Here is a 19,901-nt window from a genome sequence, read left to right on the forward strand (position 1 = left end):
GGCTGTTTTGCAGCCTGTTTGCTGCAAACACCCGTGAAATGTCCGTCTGTTTGCCAGCCAGACAACAAAGCGCTGAAGAATGAGTGAAAGCGATGACATAAGCAGAGCCGTGACCGTGAGCATCGTCATCCGCTTGTGACCTCTGTGCAGCGAAGCTCAGTGACGGTGACAAACTGTGGCGACGTCCTCCGTCAGCAGCTCTGAATAGCTTTCTAGAGCTTTCTGTCCCTTTTCTGAATAAAACTGTGAGCCACATGTTCATCTTCAGGTGCTCCTATATCTTCCCTGTCTCGGTCTGGAAGAATTACTGCTGGCACTGTGATCCTTTCTGGTCCTGTGTAATGGAAAAGTACTCCAGTGCCAGAGACTGTAGCAAGCTTTCTATCACAGTGCCTGGCCTTGGGCACAGCATGAGCAAGACAGTGACAGATAAGGCAGTCTCCATTCTCTCGGGTCTCCAGCTGAGTTTGTCCTTAGACAGGCAAACACCTTTATCGCACCCAGGAGACTGAGTCACACACAAGATCTTCTCGTCTGCTTAAAGCTGCAGTTCAGATCTATTAGTGCAGCAGGAAAGCAAATATACAAAACTAAAAGTCTTTCTTGACATTCACTTAGCAGCAGCAGTTTTATTTACCAGTCCACGGGCATAAAGTGAGGACTTATTTTAGTTAAAAGTTTGACATTTGAGTCAGTTTTGTGGTGTGGAGTTAGGTAAGACTAATATCACTGTCATGATGGAGTGAACCTCTGAGCCAGGAGGTGAAGCTTCCACTCTGCCAGTCTCTCTGCATTCCAACGCTCACCTATGGTTGCAAACGCTGGGTAATGACCAAAAGAATGGGGTCATGGAAAACTCAAGACAAACAAACAAGACCTGATAAATCTGGAGCTTACGCCGGGGCCACGCCTCCGCTGCTAATGTGGAATTTTTTAGGTCTATAAAATGGGGCCTCTGTCTCTTTGTGGCAGGTATTACTGCAGCTGGTGAGCGCAGTACTGCGAGACAAAGAGTTGTCTGACGAGACAATATTGGGGATGAGGATGCACTTTCAGTATAAACTAGTTATGGTACAGATTAAACTGATGTTTGTGGTGAAGCTTATTCAGCTGTCTGGGGATATTTTTGTGTTTTCCCTCCAAAAAAATCCCTTTTTTTTCTTGTACTTTAGGTTTTCTCTAATTGTTTGTGCCTTTTACACCATATTATAACTATACATTTTAGAGATACAGCTTTGAATAAACTCTAATTATGCACAAGTACTTCAGAGTCCACACAAATGAACGCTTTTTAGTTAATAACAAAAAATATCATCTCAAATTTTTGACATTGGAGAAATCTGCAGAGTTTAATGAATGCTGTAAAGAAATGTTTACAGTCGATATTTCTTCTGTGAGTGGAAAAAACCACTGGTGGTTTAACAGCAAACGCACAACCGAACACAAAATGGCCATTCCAGCGCGTAACAGGGGCAACGATCGGTGCTGTTTTTCTCCTCGGAAATGCCCGAGGCTATGCTGACTCTCTCTCTTATTTCAAGCTCTGAACTTGAGATTTTTTGGCTCATGCACATCTATGCATCACATGATGCAATGTGCACTTCTTTGTTACAACATGTGCACTGAGGATGAGTACATCTTTGAATTCTGAATGCATGTCTGACCATAAATGAGCAGGCTTTTTAGTCCAAATGTACAACTCCGGTGAGAAAGCACATAAATTGCTCGTATGGGAGGCTTTTATTGATAAACTTCCATTCTGTGATTCACTATGAAGCTGGGGAAATCGATGATAGTGGCTAATAAACAGAGGAAGAGGGTCCATTAGGACATACAGATTCCATGGAAGCTTTTTGTACAAAATAAATGACTCTGAAGTTAAAGCTGTTATCTGCTGTCAGGGTAAAGTGGTAAGAAAAGACCTGGTTTTCAGCTTTATGGTTAAAGTAGCGATCTAAAAAAGTGATCCCAAAGCAAAAATCCATCCACCTGGAATCAACGCTCAGTTATTCAACAAAATCTGTTTTTTTTTGTTTATTCAGAATGATCGCACCACATAAAGTATATCACTTTGAGCTTTAAAGGTGTGGCTATCCACACGTTGTTCATAAAAATTTCTAAAATGAACTTAATCTGACGCATTAAGATGTTAAACTACTGACTGAGACCTTAAACGCATCAAAACAGCAGTATGCTCGTTTTAGACCTACTTTCAGCTGCTCCCTTACTCACAAGGGAGCGCCACAGCAGGTTGATTTGACAGTTTATAAGTCTTTCATGAAATAACCACGAAGGATTTATGTCCCAGGAATATTTTGCTGATTAGGCAAAGTGTAACCCACTGCACTAAGAGCCACGTTATCCAATCAGGAGTCGGCCCCTGCTGGATATTGAATAAACAGGTTTACGACACTTCTAAAGCGACTTCGCTTTATAGAATTGGGAACTCTGTGGAGGCTTTATGCTATATTGTTTATGGATAAGGTGACATTATAGAAACATTACAATGAAAACATAAAAATTTAGACAAAATAAAATAGCCTTTAAAGCAATGTCAGTATTTAAATGAGCCTACACCCTCCCAGTTGTCTGACATGCATCATCAGTGGAGATGTCACTCCCAATGAGTTTCTTTAGCATAATGCTGCCTCGTAGATTTTGGGGGGTATATATACACACATATATAAAAAGAAAGCTTCCTGTTTGTATGATCCTGAAACGTTTGACTGAACAAAGAACCTCTCTTAGCTGGTGTTGTATTGTTTTTTTACACCAGCCTTCCTGTTCTGAGTAATAGGTGCCTTTGTCTTCAGACCAGGAAACCTGCATTAAGCTAAACAATAGTACAAAGGAGAAGGAGATTAATGGTGGAGCCAATAAGCCAAAGAGGAAGTGACAAGATGTGCAAAGTGGGCATCAAACTGTGACGTGATGAAGGAAACACAGGCAGCTCATGTTTCCCTGTGAAGGTGTCATACTTTAGATTCACCTGCTATTAATCCTCTAGTTATTACTGGAGAGACCAGACAAACGTCATGTGACACAGAAACACACTGACAGGATGCAAACGATCTTATTTTTTCCCCCAGCGCTCACACAAACACTCTGCAACACGTGTTGGGGTGTCTGCCAGCAGCAACTGGGAATAAACAATATTAAATCTCTGACTCACAGGAGAGGGAACCGGATACGTCAGATCAACTCTGCATGGGAAATTAAGCGAGATAGGAATGGCAAAAGAAGAAACAGCAGCACTTCATTTGAAGCTTTATGATACTTAAACAGTCTAGAAATCCAAGATTGATTCCATTTTCTTTATGAAAAGCAGCAGAGGAAGCAGTAAAAAATGTAATGACCAAACATCAGGCTCTGGATCTGAAACAAGGATGAGATTGCAAGTGTTACTTTGTCTCCCCCCTCCCCGTCGGCCCAGTGTAACTCTGTGAAAATATGACGCTGTGGTGAAGCCCTGGAATGATTAATTTCTTTTTGCAATAGCGAAAGTGTGCAACAGCGCCCCCCTATGGTCTGCTGGTCCTTCAAGAACCACACAATTCCTCAGATACACACACACATACATATATGTATATATACACATACATACATACATACTTTTTTCTTTTTCAAATATTACTTATAATTATAAACATTCATCTTAAAGTTATTTAGTTAGACAAATACAAAATAAATTCAAGATAAATACATATAATTATTTAGGTTAAATATTTATTTGTGGGATTTAATTTATATTTTTAAATAAATACAATTTAAGATTAATACATGTCCTTACACAGTGTCAGGCGAGACTGTGGGTTTTGTTACGCCCACTAAAGAATAATAAAGATTTATTTAAGTGCAAATATTTAATCTATAAATAAAAAATAAATACACTTTTAAATTGCTCGGGTTCTTTTCCATGACGTTAAAGCTTTGCACATTGTGCCCTCTTGTGGCAGGGAAAACATTTGCGTACTTCCGCCCCTGTTACGCCAAATCCGGTTGTGCAGCAGCCATTTTGTCTGTTCGGGCATTTCTCCCCAGTCAGTTGCGAACTGCAGTTCCACCTTCGCAAATAATTTGAAATGCGGTTGTAGCGGCTCTATTTCGCATTAGCAACGATCCGAGCGACGTCGAAAAATTTCCGTCCGATTTCGGTAAGCTGAGGAGGGCCCTCCTCTTCCAGAAAAATCCACAGTTCAGCCTGAGAAGCGCGGCTCGGCTCGGACATGTCGTGTGAGGAAAGCTACTTGGCCATCATACGCTACCTTACCGACGAGCGGGAGCCGTACGCGCCGGGGACGCCCGGGAACACCAAGAGGAAGATCCGCAAGGCGGCCGCCTGCTACGTGGTGCGGAATGGGACCCTATTTTATCAGCGCAGGTTGAAGGGCCAGAATGACTTCACGGAGCTGGAGGTGGTGCTGCAGGACGAGCGCAGGAAGGAACTTATCAACGAGGCGCACATTATGATGGGCGGAGAGCACCTGAACCAGCAGCTCACCTGGGAAGTCATCTCCCAGAAGTACTGGTGGAGAGGTGAGAGAGCGAGGGGTGCGGCTCATAGTTAGTGTGAGGAGTGTGAATGAGCCGGTGGAAATAAATACGATGAGCCTGCCTGCAGAAACGCATGCTCACTACTGCTCCCTGTCGCCATCTAGCGGCCAATGAGGAGATTGGTTTCGAGCGGATGGATGTTATTAGAAGGGAATATTAAATTAATATAAAGGAGAAAACGAATCGCTTCTTGTGCTTGCTTCGGACACATATCAGATACATGTCTGCGTAGAACCAAAGAGAACCTCAAAAATGTACTGCTCTGAAACTGTCCGATAATAATCGTAATGTGTACATTGAGATCAGATATCCTGGACAGGCGATCCAGCGTTTGCACAAACAAGCACAGATGCAGTGAGGAGGTCTCTGTTTACTGCACACACCGATGAAACTGCAGAAAGGCAAATTTAAGCGCTTTCTAACGATGCCCTGAGGTTATTGGACAGATCGAGATGGCTGGATTGGTTAGTCCTCATTTCAGATCCATCTTTTTATTCTTGGAGTAGCTTTTTATGATTCAGTGTTCAAAATAAGCCTCCCTTGTCTTAAACCTGCCTAATTTTAATCCACCACCAGTCAGGAAATGATTCCTTTTACTGCTACAGGCGTGACAGGACATGCTTTAATTTTCGCACGTGTGTAGAACAAATCAGTTTCTGGTATTGATCAGAGAGCTGCTGTCATGCATCCCCCTTAGGGATCCTGAAGCACGTGAAAGACCACATCAGGGAGTGTGCTCACTGTCAGAGCAAGCGGGGCACAGATGACGGCTCGGGGCAGCGATCGTTCTCCCGACCGGGCAGACGCAAGACTGCTGCCAACTCCAACGAAGAAGAGGAGGAGGAGGAAGAAGAAGAGGGAGAGGAAAATGTATTTTTCACAGATTCTTCTCAGCAACAGAGGTCCAAGATGGCGAAGGGGACGCCGAAGCATGAGCTGGTGTTTGTGAGTATCAGAGGTCTCGTTCAGTGTTTCCCACACATTTATGGTTGTTTGTGCTGCATGTTGATTATTTGACATGACTCATCATTGATGAAACAAAAGTCACGGTGTTACTGATGCTTTTCTTTGACTTTCCAAAGACATCAGGGGTGGTCCCTAGAATTTGGCTCTGGATTAGGGCGTGTTTGTGGTGCGTTTGAAGACATGAGTCGCTTTCACAGGTTCACCCTCATTAATGCGACTCTTACCTCCTCTGCTTAGATCTTGTTGAGCAGACGCTCATTTCCAGCCATCTTGGCTCAAGCTAAGTTAAATGAGCTTGTAGGGAGGGGTGACGACGGGCAGGAATGGGTGTGTGTGTCCCAAAATGACAAATGGCTGCGGTTCAGCTCAATCTCCTCCATCTTGAACTGCAGTTTGTAGTTCTGGTTCTGCAGCAGAACCACCTGTTGCAGGCTCTGGCTAGAGTGACCCTCTAGCTGAGAGATGATCTTAAGAACAGAACCAGGACCGCCATCGCGCTTCAGGATTCTGCAGACAGTGAAAACAGATCTGATACCAGTGATAGATTAATAAATTGTAATCTTTCACTGTGAAGACAAGTCTGGGAGGTGTTATCATCATCTGTAGCACACCTGAATCCATGACTGAAAGGATCCTGCTAGCTTGGATAGATTCCTGCCTTTGGAAGCAGCCGTCCAACATCTGAGACTGCCAACCAGCAAAAAACAGGAGGCAGGAAGGGCCTGGCTCATCTGGTTAGCATTGGCTGGACTTTCAAAATAAGAGCTGACCACTCGGTAGTAAATTGATCATGCTTGGTGTGGGAGGGAGGAGAGAATAAAAGTTGAAGTTTGCATGTGGGAGAGGTTGTTTTTTTTTTTCTGAATAAAACTGATGCTTTTCCCTAAAATGTGTTTTATTTTTCAGGTTGACAGTAAAGGCGTGGTCAATCAGTTCCTGTCCAAACACAGCCAGACCATGTTGGACAAACTCAACGAGCAGCGTCTCAACAATCAGTTCTGTGACATCACGCTGCTGATCGAAGGCGAGGAGTACCGTGCGCACAAAGCTGTGCTGGCAGCGTGCAGCGAGTACTTCAACGAGCTCTTCTTTGAGAAAGGCGCTGCGTCCACGCACGAAGCGGTCGTCGACCTCTCTGGTGAGCACTTTGGGGTTTTTTTTATTCCTTGCTGGATGTTTTCCTCCTTTGCCCAGCTTTAACATTCCTCCTTCTTCCTGCAGGGTTCACCAAAGCCAGCTTCCTCCCGCTGCTGGACTTTGCATACACATCCACGCTTACGTTTAACTTCTGCATCATGGCGGACATCGCAAACCTCGCCCGACACCTGCTGATGACCGAGGTGCTGCAGATCTGTGAGTCGGTACATAAGCAGGTGGAAGAACAGAAGCTGACGGTGTATCAGAGGGGAGACGTTCACACGGTGTTGTCGAGCAAGCCGGCCACTCAGGAAGAGCCGAAGAATGACTCTGAAACCTACATGGTGACCATAGAGAGTGACGGACAGGCATTAGTCACGCACAGCGGCGTCACCGTGTCAGGCGAGACATTGACTTTTGTTACACCCTCTGAAGACGGCTGCATCCAGCAACCGGTGGCGGTCATTACGCAGACAGTAGAAGGAGAGGAAGTACACGAAGGGGAGGCTGGACAGAGCGAGACTGTGGCCCTGATTGCACACACCGGGCAGGTGGAACCGGGCGAGACCGTCACTCTTATTTCAGGGGATGCTGAAGGTTTGGAGGGGGAGACGATGACTGTGGTCACCCACAGTGGGCAGGCCGGGGCCAGCGAATCCCTCGCCGTGGTGTCTGCATGTTTGGCGATGGAAGAGCCACAAGTCGCAGAGGCAGAAACATTTGTCATAAACGTGGAACTGAACAAAGAGAGCCCCTTGGAGGTCACCCAGCTGGCTCCTGCAGCGGTGACGCCAACTCAGGAGGCCACTACAGAGGAGCAGAGGGTCGAACCAGCACCACTGCCACAGAAACGCAAACGAGGACGTCCAGCAAAGGTGAGGAAGGAGGTGGAGATAGACGAGTTCCTGCCGCTGGAGGACGAGGAACCTTCTGCAGATGAAAGTCCCTCAGACAAGCAGGAGTTCACGTCAGATGACCCCAACAGGAGGCGACTCCGGCAGCGCTCCATCGCAGAGGGCGGTTACGCTCGTCTGCATATGGGGCTGGAAGAGGAGGAGGAGGCTGCAAAGAAAGGTTCAGCCTCACCGCGTGTTGCCACCCCGAAGGTACAAAACAGTCATCCCATAAAAAATTCGGCACTGCTTCAATGCTTCCTCAGAATCCATGTTTACAGCATTAAACAATGTAGATTTAACAAAGACATGAAAAAGTTCACAGGGGTGTGTCTAAAGCCTGAGCTCAGGCCTGGGGCTGAAGAACATATTTACTCAGTGAAAGAAGATTTCAGTTAACTGAAATCAATTTAAAAGCAAGAAATATTCGTAGTTTTTGTCTTTATCATTTTGATTGCTTTTCTCAACACTTCCTGCCTCACGAGGCTTTGTTTGTCCATACTTAGGATGTTCACATGACTCCGAGTTGGCTGCCTTCAAGCGTTTTGTGTTATAAGATCTACTCTTCCCAAAACTCACCTCTTCAACAAAACTCTCAACCTCACGTCTTTTTGTAAAGTGTCCCTATGATACAAAAATACCCTCCATGTTACAATAATTAAGAAGACTAAAACCAACCCCGAAATAAAACTAAATGAACTTGAACAATATAAACTGAAACTCTGCAAATCCATTCTAATAATGAACTGAAACGGAGTGTAATAGTGAAAAAATAATTAAAAAGCTCAAAATAAAATCTACTTGGAAAGTAAAAAACAGCTTTGCTCTAAAACTGATTTCTTGTAGAGAAAGATACTGAACCCCCCCCCCCCCCCCCCCCCCCCCCCACTGAAAATGCAAACTGGTTTTCTTTAAGCTCCGTGAGAGCCAAACAAGAAGTGCTTGTGACTAGGGATGGGTATCGTTTAGGTTTTATCCGATACCGGTGCCAAACCGGTACTTTTGAAACGGTGCCGGTGCTCAAACCGGTGCTTAAAGAATGGAGAACACAAAATTGGTCCAAAAACCTCTCATGTTTAGCTGTTTTTTTTTTTTGTAAAAAGATAACAATGTTAGCCTTTTCTGCAGCTATGTGGCATATATGGTATCACTCTTGGCTGGAAGCAGTGCTTAATCAATGGAAAAAACACAAACTTTGTCCAAAACCTTTCATGTTTAACCGTTTTCCACTTTTTCTTTGGTCATTTTAGCCTTTTTGGCCAGGGTGAAGGGAGTATCTGCCATCAAACAAGAAGACAGCCGCATGTAGCTATGATGATGTTTGCTAGTTCACCTTACATGCATTAATGTAATAACGTGGTTAGCCTGCTCAACGTAAATTACACTGGAACAACATTAAGCTACTCACGCAGAGAAGAACGGCTGCTGCCATCATCATCCGTCATCATTTCTGCTACACTGGCAGGGCTAGGGGCCAGGACTCTCCTCTTCGTGTTTTTGGGGGATGTTGCTAACTCCGGGTCTGATAACAGGCAACCCACCCGCAGTAGATGTGCTCGGTGTGATGTCTCGCAGCAAGCTATCAAATACGGCGCATTTCTGGGCTTTTAAAAAAAACGCTATGCGTCGCCAGGTGTTTCATCAGATTTGAGGTGTTACCTCCTTTGACAGTATCACAGTATCAGCTTAAAGCACTTGTTGCAGGCTGCTGAGTTTGCATATTTTGCTGTGAAGTACAGCCAGACTTTTGACCGCTCGCCTTGGGCATTTTTAATCTGTAGCTCTGCTCTAAAAGAACGTACGTACCTGGACCCGCCTACTATCCTCGGAAACGTAAAATGATTGGCTAAAATCTAAAGTGTATCACAGCTCAGGAAATAAAGCACTGAAATGTGCGCTGCTTTTCGGTCTGGTTACTACCGTTTATGTCAGATACTGGTACCCATCCCTACTTGTGACATTAAACCTTTGTTTTTATTAAAAATAACAAGATATGGCACATGTTCAAATATTTGTGGTGTTGGTACTTGTGTTCTAGGTTGGGTCGAGGCCCGGGAAGAGAGGCAGGCCGCCCAAGCAGCCTGTGGAAAGTCAGGTGGAAGCACTGCCTGAGTCTGCAACAGATCCGGCGGTCAGTGCTGCGGAGAGTGTTACGACTGAGGAAGTCGCTACTGAGGAGGCCGGGGCTCTGAAGGTTTCGGAGCCAGAGACCACAGCCAGTCCGGAGAAAATCCAGGCAGAGAGCACCGTAGACGGCGAGCACACGTGCTCCGAGTGCGGCATGTCCTTCCAGAGACGTTACTCTCTCATCATGCACACGTTAAAGCACGAGAAAGCTCGAGGGTACAAGTGCAGCGTAAGTGTTGGCGCGTGTCACTGCGTGGTGTTGAATTGTTAATGCTGCCCGCTCTCACCGTGATGTTTCTGTTTCCTTGCAGCTGTGCAGTAAGGAGTTCCAGTACGCCGCCTCTCTCCGCGCCCACCTGGCCCGACACAAGCAGCAGAGCAGCCAGCGAGCCCCCGTCGCCAAACCCTCAGTGGAGCAGGGCTCCGAGGGGAGAGCGGACAGCGAGGTGGACGAGAAAACGTCGTCATCGTCCTCGCTCACCAAGAGAGAATTTGTGTGTGACATTTGCGGGAAGACCTTACCGAAGCTCTACTCCCTGCGGATCCACATGCTGAATCACACTGGTGTGCGGCCTCATTCCTGCAAGGTCTGCGGGAAGACGTTCGCCCACAAACACAGCCTGAAGATGCACCGAGCGCTGCACGACGTCACCAAACAGTTCCAGTGCGAATTCTGCAAGAAGTCGTTTGTGAGCAAGCGGAGCATGGAGGAGCACACCAGCCTCCACACAGGTCAGTCACAGGACGTCAGCTTTCTTCTCTTTAATCCAGGATTTCTGAAAATTCTTCTTTCTGGTCAGGATCTACCTGACTGTACTTCTTGTTCTGCTTTGAGCAGTGATGGGAATAACGGCGTTACTTTTTTCATTAACGAGTAATCTAACTAATTACTGTTCCTATCGTTACAACGCCGTTACAGTTACTAACATGAAAATGCGGTCTGTTACTATTTTTCAACAAACAGACGGTTGAAGCTGTGTTCAGCTTACGCATCTTATATCAATCGCACGGAAGTAGCTGACTACATAAGTAATCTGGACGCTACAGCTTTAAGCAGCTGCGGGCTCCCGCGGACGGTAATCACGATCACTGTCTAGCACAACACCTGGAGCTCAGGGGGCAAAACAATCACATGAGGGCTGCTGTTTGACTGAGGAAGAATAAAGTAGTCGTGGTAAGCCAATCACACGACAACTTCAAGACAAAGCAACAAGGTGATATATACCAGTTTTTAAATTGTGCTGATAGGCCACGTAAAACCAGAGTCATGATAAACAATATATACGCGGTGTTTTTTCCTCAATAGTTTCGTTACGTTTGCTGTCTAAGGACAGCGCAGCAAGCACTCGCTGCTTATGAGCAAAAAAAACAAACAAAAAAACTGGAAGTTTTAGGAGTGACGGCGAGAGAGCGAGTTTTGAGATGTGAGAGATTTGTGACGTTTAGCGTGTTTGGAGTGTGTAGTTAATGTGTTGTCTTGTGTAGTTGGTGTGTAGTGTTGTGGATAGTTTTGTGTTGTGTGTCAGAACAATGAGGCGACTGCTGTCTCAAGGTAGAAAACAGGAGAGGGTCTGACACCTGCTGCTGTCAGACCTGCAGGTATCAGGCTGTGATGTTCTCCTTTATAGTGGACAGAAATATTTGGAGTTGCACAAATAATTTGTGCGGCATCGTATTGGAGGCAGAACAGCTGATTGTTCTGTAAATCGTTTGAAATGTTTTTTTTAAAAATCAAGGTAAAAGGTAAATGGATGCAACTAACTTTGTTGTTTGCAAAACTTGTGCATAGGATTTTAAAATTGACAATTTACATTTGCATTTAAAGTTATGAAATATGATTCAATAAACATGTTTGTGGTTATTACAGTAAAAAATATAACTTTTTCTACTCGGATTTTATGTTTTTTGTCTGATTTTAGATCAGTTGTGTTAATACAATATGTCAAAATGAAAACATGACTGTAAATTCAGACACGTGAGGTTGTGTTGATGATACCAGAAAAGACAAAGTAAATAGTTTTTAAAGGTAAAATGTGGAGGGAAAATCAAAAGTAGGTAAAAATGGCCCATTATACTCTGGACCCCAGAGGGTTAAACCATTTTTTAAAGTAACGCAATAGTTACTTTTCAAGTAATTAATTACTTTTAGAATATTGCAACTCAGTTACTTTTTTGAAGAAGTAACTAGTAACTAGAGCTGGGCGATAGAACGATAACGATATGTATCGCGATATAACTTTTACTCGATAGAGAAATTAAGCTATCGCGATAGACCTCGCCGCTCTTGTCCTCTTAAAATAAAATAAAAATAAATAAATAAAAGTTTAGCCAATCCAAACTAAGTAGCGCAGAGCCGAACCAATCACAGCCGCAGCGTCACGTCGCGTGACTTGTTACGTACAGCACAAGTGCCAAGCCGCACGTGTGTTTGTTTGGGAAGCAGCCAGCGGGTAATGGAGGAAATGAGTGTGCCGACTAGAAAAATCAACCGAGCGTGACCGAAGAGAAAACAGATGATGGTTCCAATGCCGGAGAGATTGTCGAACGGAAGAGCCATAGAAGCTCCGTAGTGTGAAGGTATTTCGGCTATTTCAAGTCTGACAAAAAACAGAGTAGCGTGCACTGTAAATTGTGCCGAAAGCAAGTCTGGAAATACAATGAACTGGTGCATGCGTCACACTGTGCGCCACGTTATTGTTTCGGTGAAATGAATTTCTACAATACTGTTAATTCTACTCTCTGCAGTGTTTAAATGCTTACATATACACACAGTTACTGTCCCTCCACACATACGACTCGGTTCTGCTTCTATGCCCCAGCTTTGTTTACTTTTTCCCACCGAGGCTTCTAGACTTCTGATTGGCCAACATTTCGGTACGGTTAGGAATCTAGCGCCACCTGCTGCTTTGGCATGTTCATAGCAGCGTTTTCCTTCATTTCTGCCTTTATGTGTGGACGGGATTATTTTTTAAAACGAAAACGGAAAATCTCCGTTTTCAAAAATACCCGTGTACGTGTGGACGTAGCCTCAGTCTCTGACTGGAAGCGCTAATTCGTCATTCGGCTTTTGTCAGACTAAAGTAACTGTTAAAACTGTTTGAAAAGCTCAGCTATACAACAAGGAGAGATCGAGAATTTCCTTTTAGTTCTCAGTTTATTTGATATTGACAAAAGTTAGTCAGTTTTGTCTGTTCTTCTGTAACACAAACTAAGATTTATTTTTAGAATTAATATTTTGTTTCTAAGTGGAATTGACAATTTAGTCTGTTTCGTTTGTTCTATTTTGAAACTTAAACGCTTTAGCGGCTGCCTTTTGTGTAGTTTGCAATATTTGCCTTTATTTATCTGAAAAAGTCTCATGTTCCTTAAGTACATCTACCCTGTTGAACTTATTATGGGAAATAAATATTTAAATAAAAACAAGCTGCTGATTATTTCACATTTTACTTGTGAGCAACGGCACATTTAAATCTTACAAATATAGTTATTTGGCTTATATCGTGATAGATATCGTTATCGCCTGAAATGAAAAAAACATATCGTGATATGAAAAAATCTCATATCGCCCAGCTCTACTAGTAACTATAATTAATTACTTTTTCAAAGTAACTTGCCCAACACTGGCTTTGAGACCCTCTGTGAACTGAACAAACGCTCAGCAGGTGGAGACTGGAGGGTCAAACTTGAGTTCAAAACAGGCTTTCTTTACATTGGTTGGCTCAACAAAACCTTAAACAGAGATGATGACTGTCATGATGGTGGTAGTCGACCAGGTTATGTGTTCAGCATCAGTTACCACGGTGATTTAGCCAGGAGAAAAAGAGCCTCTTTCACGATGGAGAAAACGCTTAACTTTGATTGTTGGTGGTTTTCTGTTTTATTTGTATTATTTTGGGTCTTTAACTTACAATAGAAAGTGTCTTGAGGCCCCTGTTGTTCAATTGAATTGAACTTGAGTTTTATCTTTGCAGTAGAGCTCTTGGGTTCATGTGCCGCTATGCTCTGAGGCTGCGGAGCTGTCAGGAGAGGCAGCTGATTACCGCTCTGACAAAGTGTCTATAGTGTTATATAAAAAAATCTTGGCTCAGTCGTTTGCAGTGGCCTTTATGACAACATCCCCATTTCCTTATCAGGTGAATCGAAGTACCTCTGCACCACGTGTGGAGCCACCTTCCACCGAGCCTCCGCTCTCAGCAAACACCTGAAGAAGCACCAACCCAAACCCGACGTCCGGCCGTTCGCCTGTGAACAGTGAGTAACTCTTCATCAACACCGTCCTCTTTGCTTCAGAGCCCGAGCTGCGGTCTCAGTCTGCTTCCTCTCTTCCACAGTTGTGATAAGAGGTTCTACGAAGCCAAAGATCTGCAGCAGCACATGAACAAGCACATGGGCCTGAAGCCTTTCCAGTGCCAGGTGTGCGGGAAATGTTACAGCTGGAAGAAGGACTGGTACTCGCACGTCAAGTCCCACAGCGTCGCCGAGCCTTATAAGTAAGTGTGACAGGGGTGATGTGCACCAGTCACATCCCAGAAATCAGAAGTAGAATAGCTTCAGGGAATTTACTCCTACAACACAACAGGAGCGCCCTGAGACACCTATCACCATGCAACTTCAGACCTCTGAGACGAACTTGATACGTAATGGTGGCCCCTCCCCAAAACTTCTCCAAACAGCCACATTTTTTGCTTTCACTCCTGCTGTGACACTGAAAAACAAAATGAAGCTTTCTGCTGATTATAAAACATTTTTACCATCCTTCAGAACTTCATGTTCTGCTTTTCTTGGTGCCGATTATCAATGATTTCATACCAGCTGAAATAAAACCAAACTCGCTGCCATGGAAACATGTAAAGGAAAGTAAGCGGTACCGTTATTTCACTTAAACTCCTTCACGGTTAATGAGTGATGTAAATTGGGAGGTGGGGACAGTTACAAATGCTATGGTTGTTGCAACAACACGATTGGCTGGCTTTGATCTCCGTTCGGTTTTTGCATCGTGCGCTTTGCAGTGACGCCCTTTGTTTGTGTCGTCAGATGTAACGTCTGTGGAAAGGAGTTCTTCGAGAAGGCTCTGTTCAGGAGGCACGTGAAGAAAGCCACGCACGGGAAGAAGGGCCGAGTGAAGCAGAATTTGGAGAGAGAGTGCGAGCACTGTGGCAGGAAGTTCACGCAGCTCCGGGAGTACCGACGCCACATCAACAACCACCAGGGTAAGTCCGTCATGCAGCTTTTCTCATGTAGAAGATGCTTTTTATCGCTAAAGTACGAACGTATAACAACGTAACCTAAAATGAGACCTCCCGTCACTCTTGTTGACTCTGCTGTCCTGTGAGGGCGGCGAATTAGTTTTCTGTGCTATAAATGCGATCATTAACACCCCTTCATCTTTTTTTTTTCTCTTGAAGGAGTGAAGCCTTTCGAATGTCTGACTTGCGGTGTCGCCTGGGCTGATGCACGCTCTCTCAAGCGCCATGTCCGCACTCACACAGGAGAGCGTCCATACGTGTGCCCCATGTGCCAGGAGGCCCACATCGACGCACGCACTCTACGCAAGCACATGGCCAAGTACCACGTGGACAGCCTGCCTGGGAAGATCATGCTGGAGAAGGACACCCTCCAGTTTCACAACCAGGGCACACAGGTGGAGCACGCAGTCAGCATCCTGGCGTCCGACCTGCCCCCCGAGCTACGGCCTGCGCAGCAGCCGTCCTCGGAGGAGATCGAGACGGTGCTGATCACGGAGGAGACGGTGGAGGCCATGGAGGCCGTCCAGGCTGTGCAGGCGGTGAGCGACGGCTCGGTGGCGACGCTCTCGGATCAGGGCATCATGCAGGTCGTGAACTACGTCTTGGCCCAGCAGGCGCTGACGGGGGGGAAGCTCGAGGAAAACCCTGAGGTGATTCAGACGATGGAGGTGGAGGTGGCTCACGTCGCCGAGGTAGAATAGCTGTGGGCCGGAGGACGGGGACTCCCCACATAGACTGATCACGTTGCTTCAGTCTATATAAAATGTAAAAAACAACATTCAGATCCTATTTTTCTGAACTTGTAAATAGTGTAATGATCTCAGACTCGAGGTTTTCACTGTGTGCATTGTCTGTAAATAGCTAAACAAACAGTAAGTGTCGTCGCTCAGGAGGAATGCAGGCAGAATTAAAGCTTTGGCTCAAACGTTTTCCTCTGGTCTGTTTTTGTTGTTGTTTGTTTTGTTTTTTTAGCTAATACCAAGATGATGATGACAGCTCAAGCCTTTGTCCTTGTGTTCTGTATAGTTTGTGGTTCTGTCACTGCACCAGCGTCCTGCAGGTCATCAAAAAGACAAATGTCTTCTGTAGATTTGCAGATGGTGTTTTTATGTGTAAAAGGTACAGTAGATGATTTTTTTTGTTGAATTTGATTTTTCACATACTTCTCAGTGTCACAGTAGCACCACTAAAAAGGCACAGCTTGGACCTCCTTCAGGACCAAGTCTCCTCATCTCAGTAAAACATTGAGGAGCTGTTTGGAAGCAGCTTGTAATTTATTGGTTTGCCCGATATTGTTTGATTACTTGTGTGGAAGGTAAAGCTCTTGTTGAAACTTGTTTGTGAGTCCTGTCATCCTGGGAGCCTTTTCTGTTTTTCTTTGTCTCTTGCCAAACAGCTGGCCTCCTTCTTTTTGTCAGGTAGCTTATAAAGTTACTGCAGGTTTTTTTCAAAACCAAACATTTCAGCTACAAAGAAAGGCAATTGCAGCTTTTCCTGTTTTTGGGTGTGCAGTGAAGGCATCGTGTTCCCAGTAATTTCGTTCCCAGCTGTTGACAGCTGTTTTCTTTTTCTTTGTAGACCAACACAGAAGGTGGTTCTTCTGAGAATTGGACTCTGTAGCAGGAGTTAGTTACCCTTTGTTAGGTAACTGTAGTTCTTTCCAATTTTAAAAAAAAAAAAAATGTACACAATCAGATCTCTGGAAAATGTCCTCACCATTCCTGGAAGATCCCTCAGACCTCCACATGCAGATAACAAAGAGTCTATTTAATTTTTTTTAAGAGCGTCTCAGTAACGTGTAGATTCGTGGTAAACAGAAAGCTCGCCATCTCGCAGTTCCAAGGCTTTTTGTTTTGCTTCTGTGTTTTGACTTGGTTATTTCTCATTAATGACATGGTGCAAAATGTCCTTAGTTCATCTTAGGTTGTATTTTTCTGGTAAGACAGGTAAGAGTCTCTTTCACTTCTTTGTGCAGATTCTTAGAAGCACTTTGTTGCTTTTTGCAAACAACTTTAAAGCTTCTTTTTTCTTTACACAGAAACCTTTTAGTTGTCGACTTCAGAGGCTCAACCTCCTCGCTGGTTTCAGTCCTGCTTTTGTGTTTGTCCTTTCTGCTCAAAGAATAAAAAGAACATGCAGCAGTGCTCCGACGCTTAAACAGCTTCGTGTGACTTCTTGAAATGACGTCAGCCACATAAGTTCGAGATATCTTTGAGTTTGTTCAACGCAGAAATAAACTGACACACAGGAGTGTTAACATGCAATACAGCAAGTATGGATATTTATTTCAGATTTATATCAAAATACCCTCGATATAATGAGACATATTTACAATACATTGTACAAAAATATGAAACTGCAGTCGGTTTCTGCTTCTAACAAATGCAGACTACTGGAGAGAAAGCTGGGCTAAATCCTGTGTCCACACAGACACACTGCATGTACTCCTGTGAACTGATTAATACATTGTTCTTAGTGATAAAGCTACCAAACAGTTTGGTTCATGAAGGAAATCATGCAGTTCCCTTAGAGCAAGTTAAAAAAACAGAACTATACAAATTTATATACATTTAACTCCAGTTTCCTCTACCAAAAGATCAAAAAAATACTTTTGCTCTGCAATAAACGAGAATAAAACGACATCAGTCATAACTGTGAAACACTGGGTGGAGTGTTAGGCCTATATGTGGCTACATCAAATGAAATACCATCATTTAAACACGCACGCACTCAAACACTTCACAAACAGACCTTTCAAGGCGATGCGTTGGTCTCACAACACATGAAAAAACATTTTTTTAAAAAGCAAAATACGGAAGCTACAGCAGAAAAACAAATCGCCCATCAGCTGACGTAATACTTCTGAGAAGAAATGTTTGAAATGACTCCTGCCACGAGCGAAAACCAGTGTACTCGACTAAAAAAGGGTTACAAACTAAAATACACTTTTGCTACGGCCCATAGCAGAAACACAGCCCTAATAAAAGCCCTCTTACGCGGTTCCATTCACGCTTTGACTCAGGAATGAATCGTGAACACTTGAAACCTCAAAGCAATCTGGGAAGTCCTCAGCATTTCTTAAGTGCTCTCAAGAAATTACAACATAACAATAAAATGTAAAAGAAACAAAAACAAAAAAATGCACCTTTTGCTCAACACCTTTAAAATAACTTGGCGGGACAAAATGAAAGTAAGTGCGTCTGTGTGTTTGTTCTCAGCAGGCTTTGCACTAAACAGCAGGTTTTCAAATGAAATGTTCATCAGCAGGCGTGAAATGACAAGTGGGGACGCAGCGGCGGCGGTGGCTGCGTCTTACTCTCCCTCCTCCTTGATGCGCTGCTGTTTGTTGCGGCGCGAATCCAGGTCGAAGGAGAAGTCGGACCACTCGTCGCGGGGCGGGAAGGAGATGGTCTGGCGCAGGGTGAAGCGCACGGCGTCGATGACGCGCTCGCCCCGCGCCTCGGAGGAGCCCACGCTGACGGTGGAGGCGCTGCCGGTGGTGCGCACTATGTGGGGAGGAGGGGAAAAATCCATAGCCTGTCGGTGCTCCATGATGCCCTTCCAGATGATGTGCTGGAACTCGGCAGGGATCTTCAGCCTGGACAGGTCCTAATGGTCATTACACAGGGGAGCGTTAGTATTCGCAGGGGGAGCCAATCTTCTCTCTAACCCATCAAATGACTCGTGTTGGATAGGGAAGGGCTCACCTCCATGTTATAGTTCTCAATCTGGTAGATGTTGGTTAGGCCCTGTGCTGTGAAGTAGTCCAAGCAGCCGGCGCAGCCCAACCGAATAAGGAAGCTGCAGGAGGAAGAGGAGGAGGAGCGTGTTAGAGTTTGACATTTTTAGAGGTTCTCACCAGAAATACGTACGGAATTACTCGGTATGTTTGGAATAAAGCTTAAAGGTCGCTCTGTTGATGCTCAGTGTAATTCTTTAAATAGTCCAGTGAGGTCACCTTTACAATCTGCACGGTTATGTTTAGTTTCTATTGTTTTCTATTCTGTTGCCGTAATTATGACTCGACTGTTCCCTTATTCTAATAAATCTACCGTTAAGTATTTGTAGGTAACTATAATGACACTGTCATTTCAAATAAATTCCATTTAACGAGAGGTGAAGCGTCACTGATCGTTCTCAGGTGTCGTGTTTGTTTCTGACAGTGGACTTTCCCGGTGCCCCCCTCTCACCACGCTGGCATTAAAACCAGAAAGTGGGAACGGACGCCACACGCAGCTCGAGGTTTAAACCCGCCTCTGCGAGCTGCTTCGTTCCTCCCGCCTCCTTCCAAAGAATTTTTTTTGTTGTGTTTGGGGTTTAATTTACTCGAGCGTACAAATAGTCCGAAATTACAGCAAAACGCACAGAATTGTGTCCAATCAGTGATCGTGTTGTCTGATCAGTGCAGCCATAAATCTACAGTTTTGTAGCGATGGCGAGGGAGTGTGACTGGCTGAAAAGTGAGGGGGCTGTGCTTGGTGAAACCACTGTCAGAAAAAAAAATGAACTAAAAAATGAAAAAGTGTGAAAACAAAGCGGTCTTAGATGCGTTTGGTCACGTGATCAGCTCGCTGTGTGTTGTTGAGCCTCCGCACGCTTTGAAGACGAGCACAGAGTCTTCAGAAAGGACTAAAGGTGATGAGTGGATGTGTGGCGCTGTGGTTTGGTGAGGTACCTGGAGATGCTGCTGTCCATGGGGTATGGAGGAGGGGGGGTACAGTGGGAGGAGGGCACCAGGGGCAGCTGTGGCTGCAGGGCGTGTGTGGGGCTCAGTGAACTCATGTCGGCATTCATGGGGATGTGAGTGCCCATCATGGGAGTCACTGCAGAGACAAGAGGAGCTACTGTGAGCCTTTGGGGTGCGGGGGCGTGCAGAGGTCACTCTGTACTTGACTAATAATGCATCATAACAGGTGAGGAAGCTGCACTGGGGGAGGGGAAGTGAAGCGTTCAGGTCCCCTCCCGCCTGCCTCGACCC

The 19,901-nt window shown here is 44.8% G+C and overlaps 2 protein-coding genes across 5 annotated transcripts in view; one reads left to right on the top strand and one right to left on the bottom strand.

Moving 5' to 3' along the window:
• The first annotated feature begins 3,968 nt into the window (after positions 1 to 3,968).
• On the top strand, positions 3,969 to 17,093 carry zbtb11 (zinc finger and BTB domain containing 11). The gene is made up of 10 exons (XM_085265986.1): positions 3,969 to 4,536; positions 5,252 to 5,499; positions 6,427 to 6,658; positions 6,742 to 7,763; positions 9,589 to 9,906; positions 9,989 to 10,409; positions 13,811 to 13,928; positions 14,009 to 14,167; positions 14,712 to 14,887; positions 15,083 to 17,093. The coding sequence occupies exons 1-10, from the start codon at positions 4,227 to 4,229 to the stop codon at positions 15,622 to 15,624; spliced, it is 3,546 nt and encodes a 1,181-aa protein (XP_085122112.1). The 5' UTR covers positions 3,969 to 4,226; the 3' UTR covers positions 15,625 to 17,093.
• An 83-nt stretch (positions 17,094 to 17,176) lies between these two features.
• Positions 17,177 to 19,901, bottom strand: part of tp63 (tumor protein p63) — a 34,312-nt gene continuing 31,587 nt past the window's right edge. For all 4 annotated transcript variants that reach the window (XM_085265987.1, XM_085265988.1, XM_085265989.1 and 1 more), the window contains 3 exons: positions 19,599 to 19,746; positions 18,631 to 18,724; positions 17,177 to 18,532 (listed from right to left, as the gene is read on the bottom strand). In XM_085265987.1, coding sequence (XP_085122113.1) covers positions 18,236 to 18,532; positions 18,631 to 18,724; positions 19,599 to 19,746 — 539 coding nt within the window. In that variant the 3' untranslated portion in view covers positions 17,177 to 18,235. The remainder of the gene's footprint in view (positions 18,533 to 18,630; positions 18,725 to 19,598; positions 19,747 to 19,901) is intronic.

This window comes from Mchenga conophoros, linkage group LG23, assembly GCF_057382185.1.
Source record: "Mchenga conophoros isolate Kocher_MC1m ecotype Shallow Benthic linkage group LG23, M_conophoros_male_GT1.1, whole genome shotgun sequence".
Lineage (NCBI taxonomy): Eukaryota > Metazoa > Chordata > Actinopteri > Cichliformes > Cichlidae > Mchenga > Mchenga conophoros.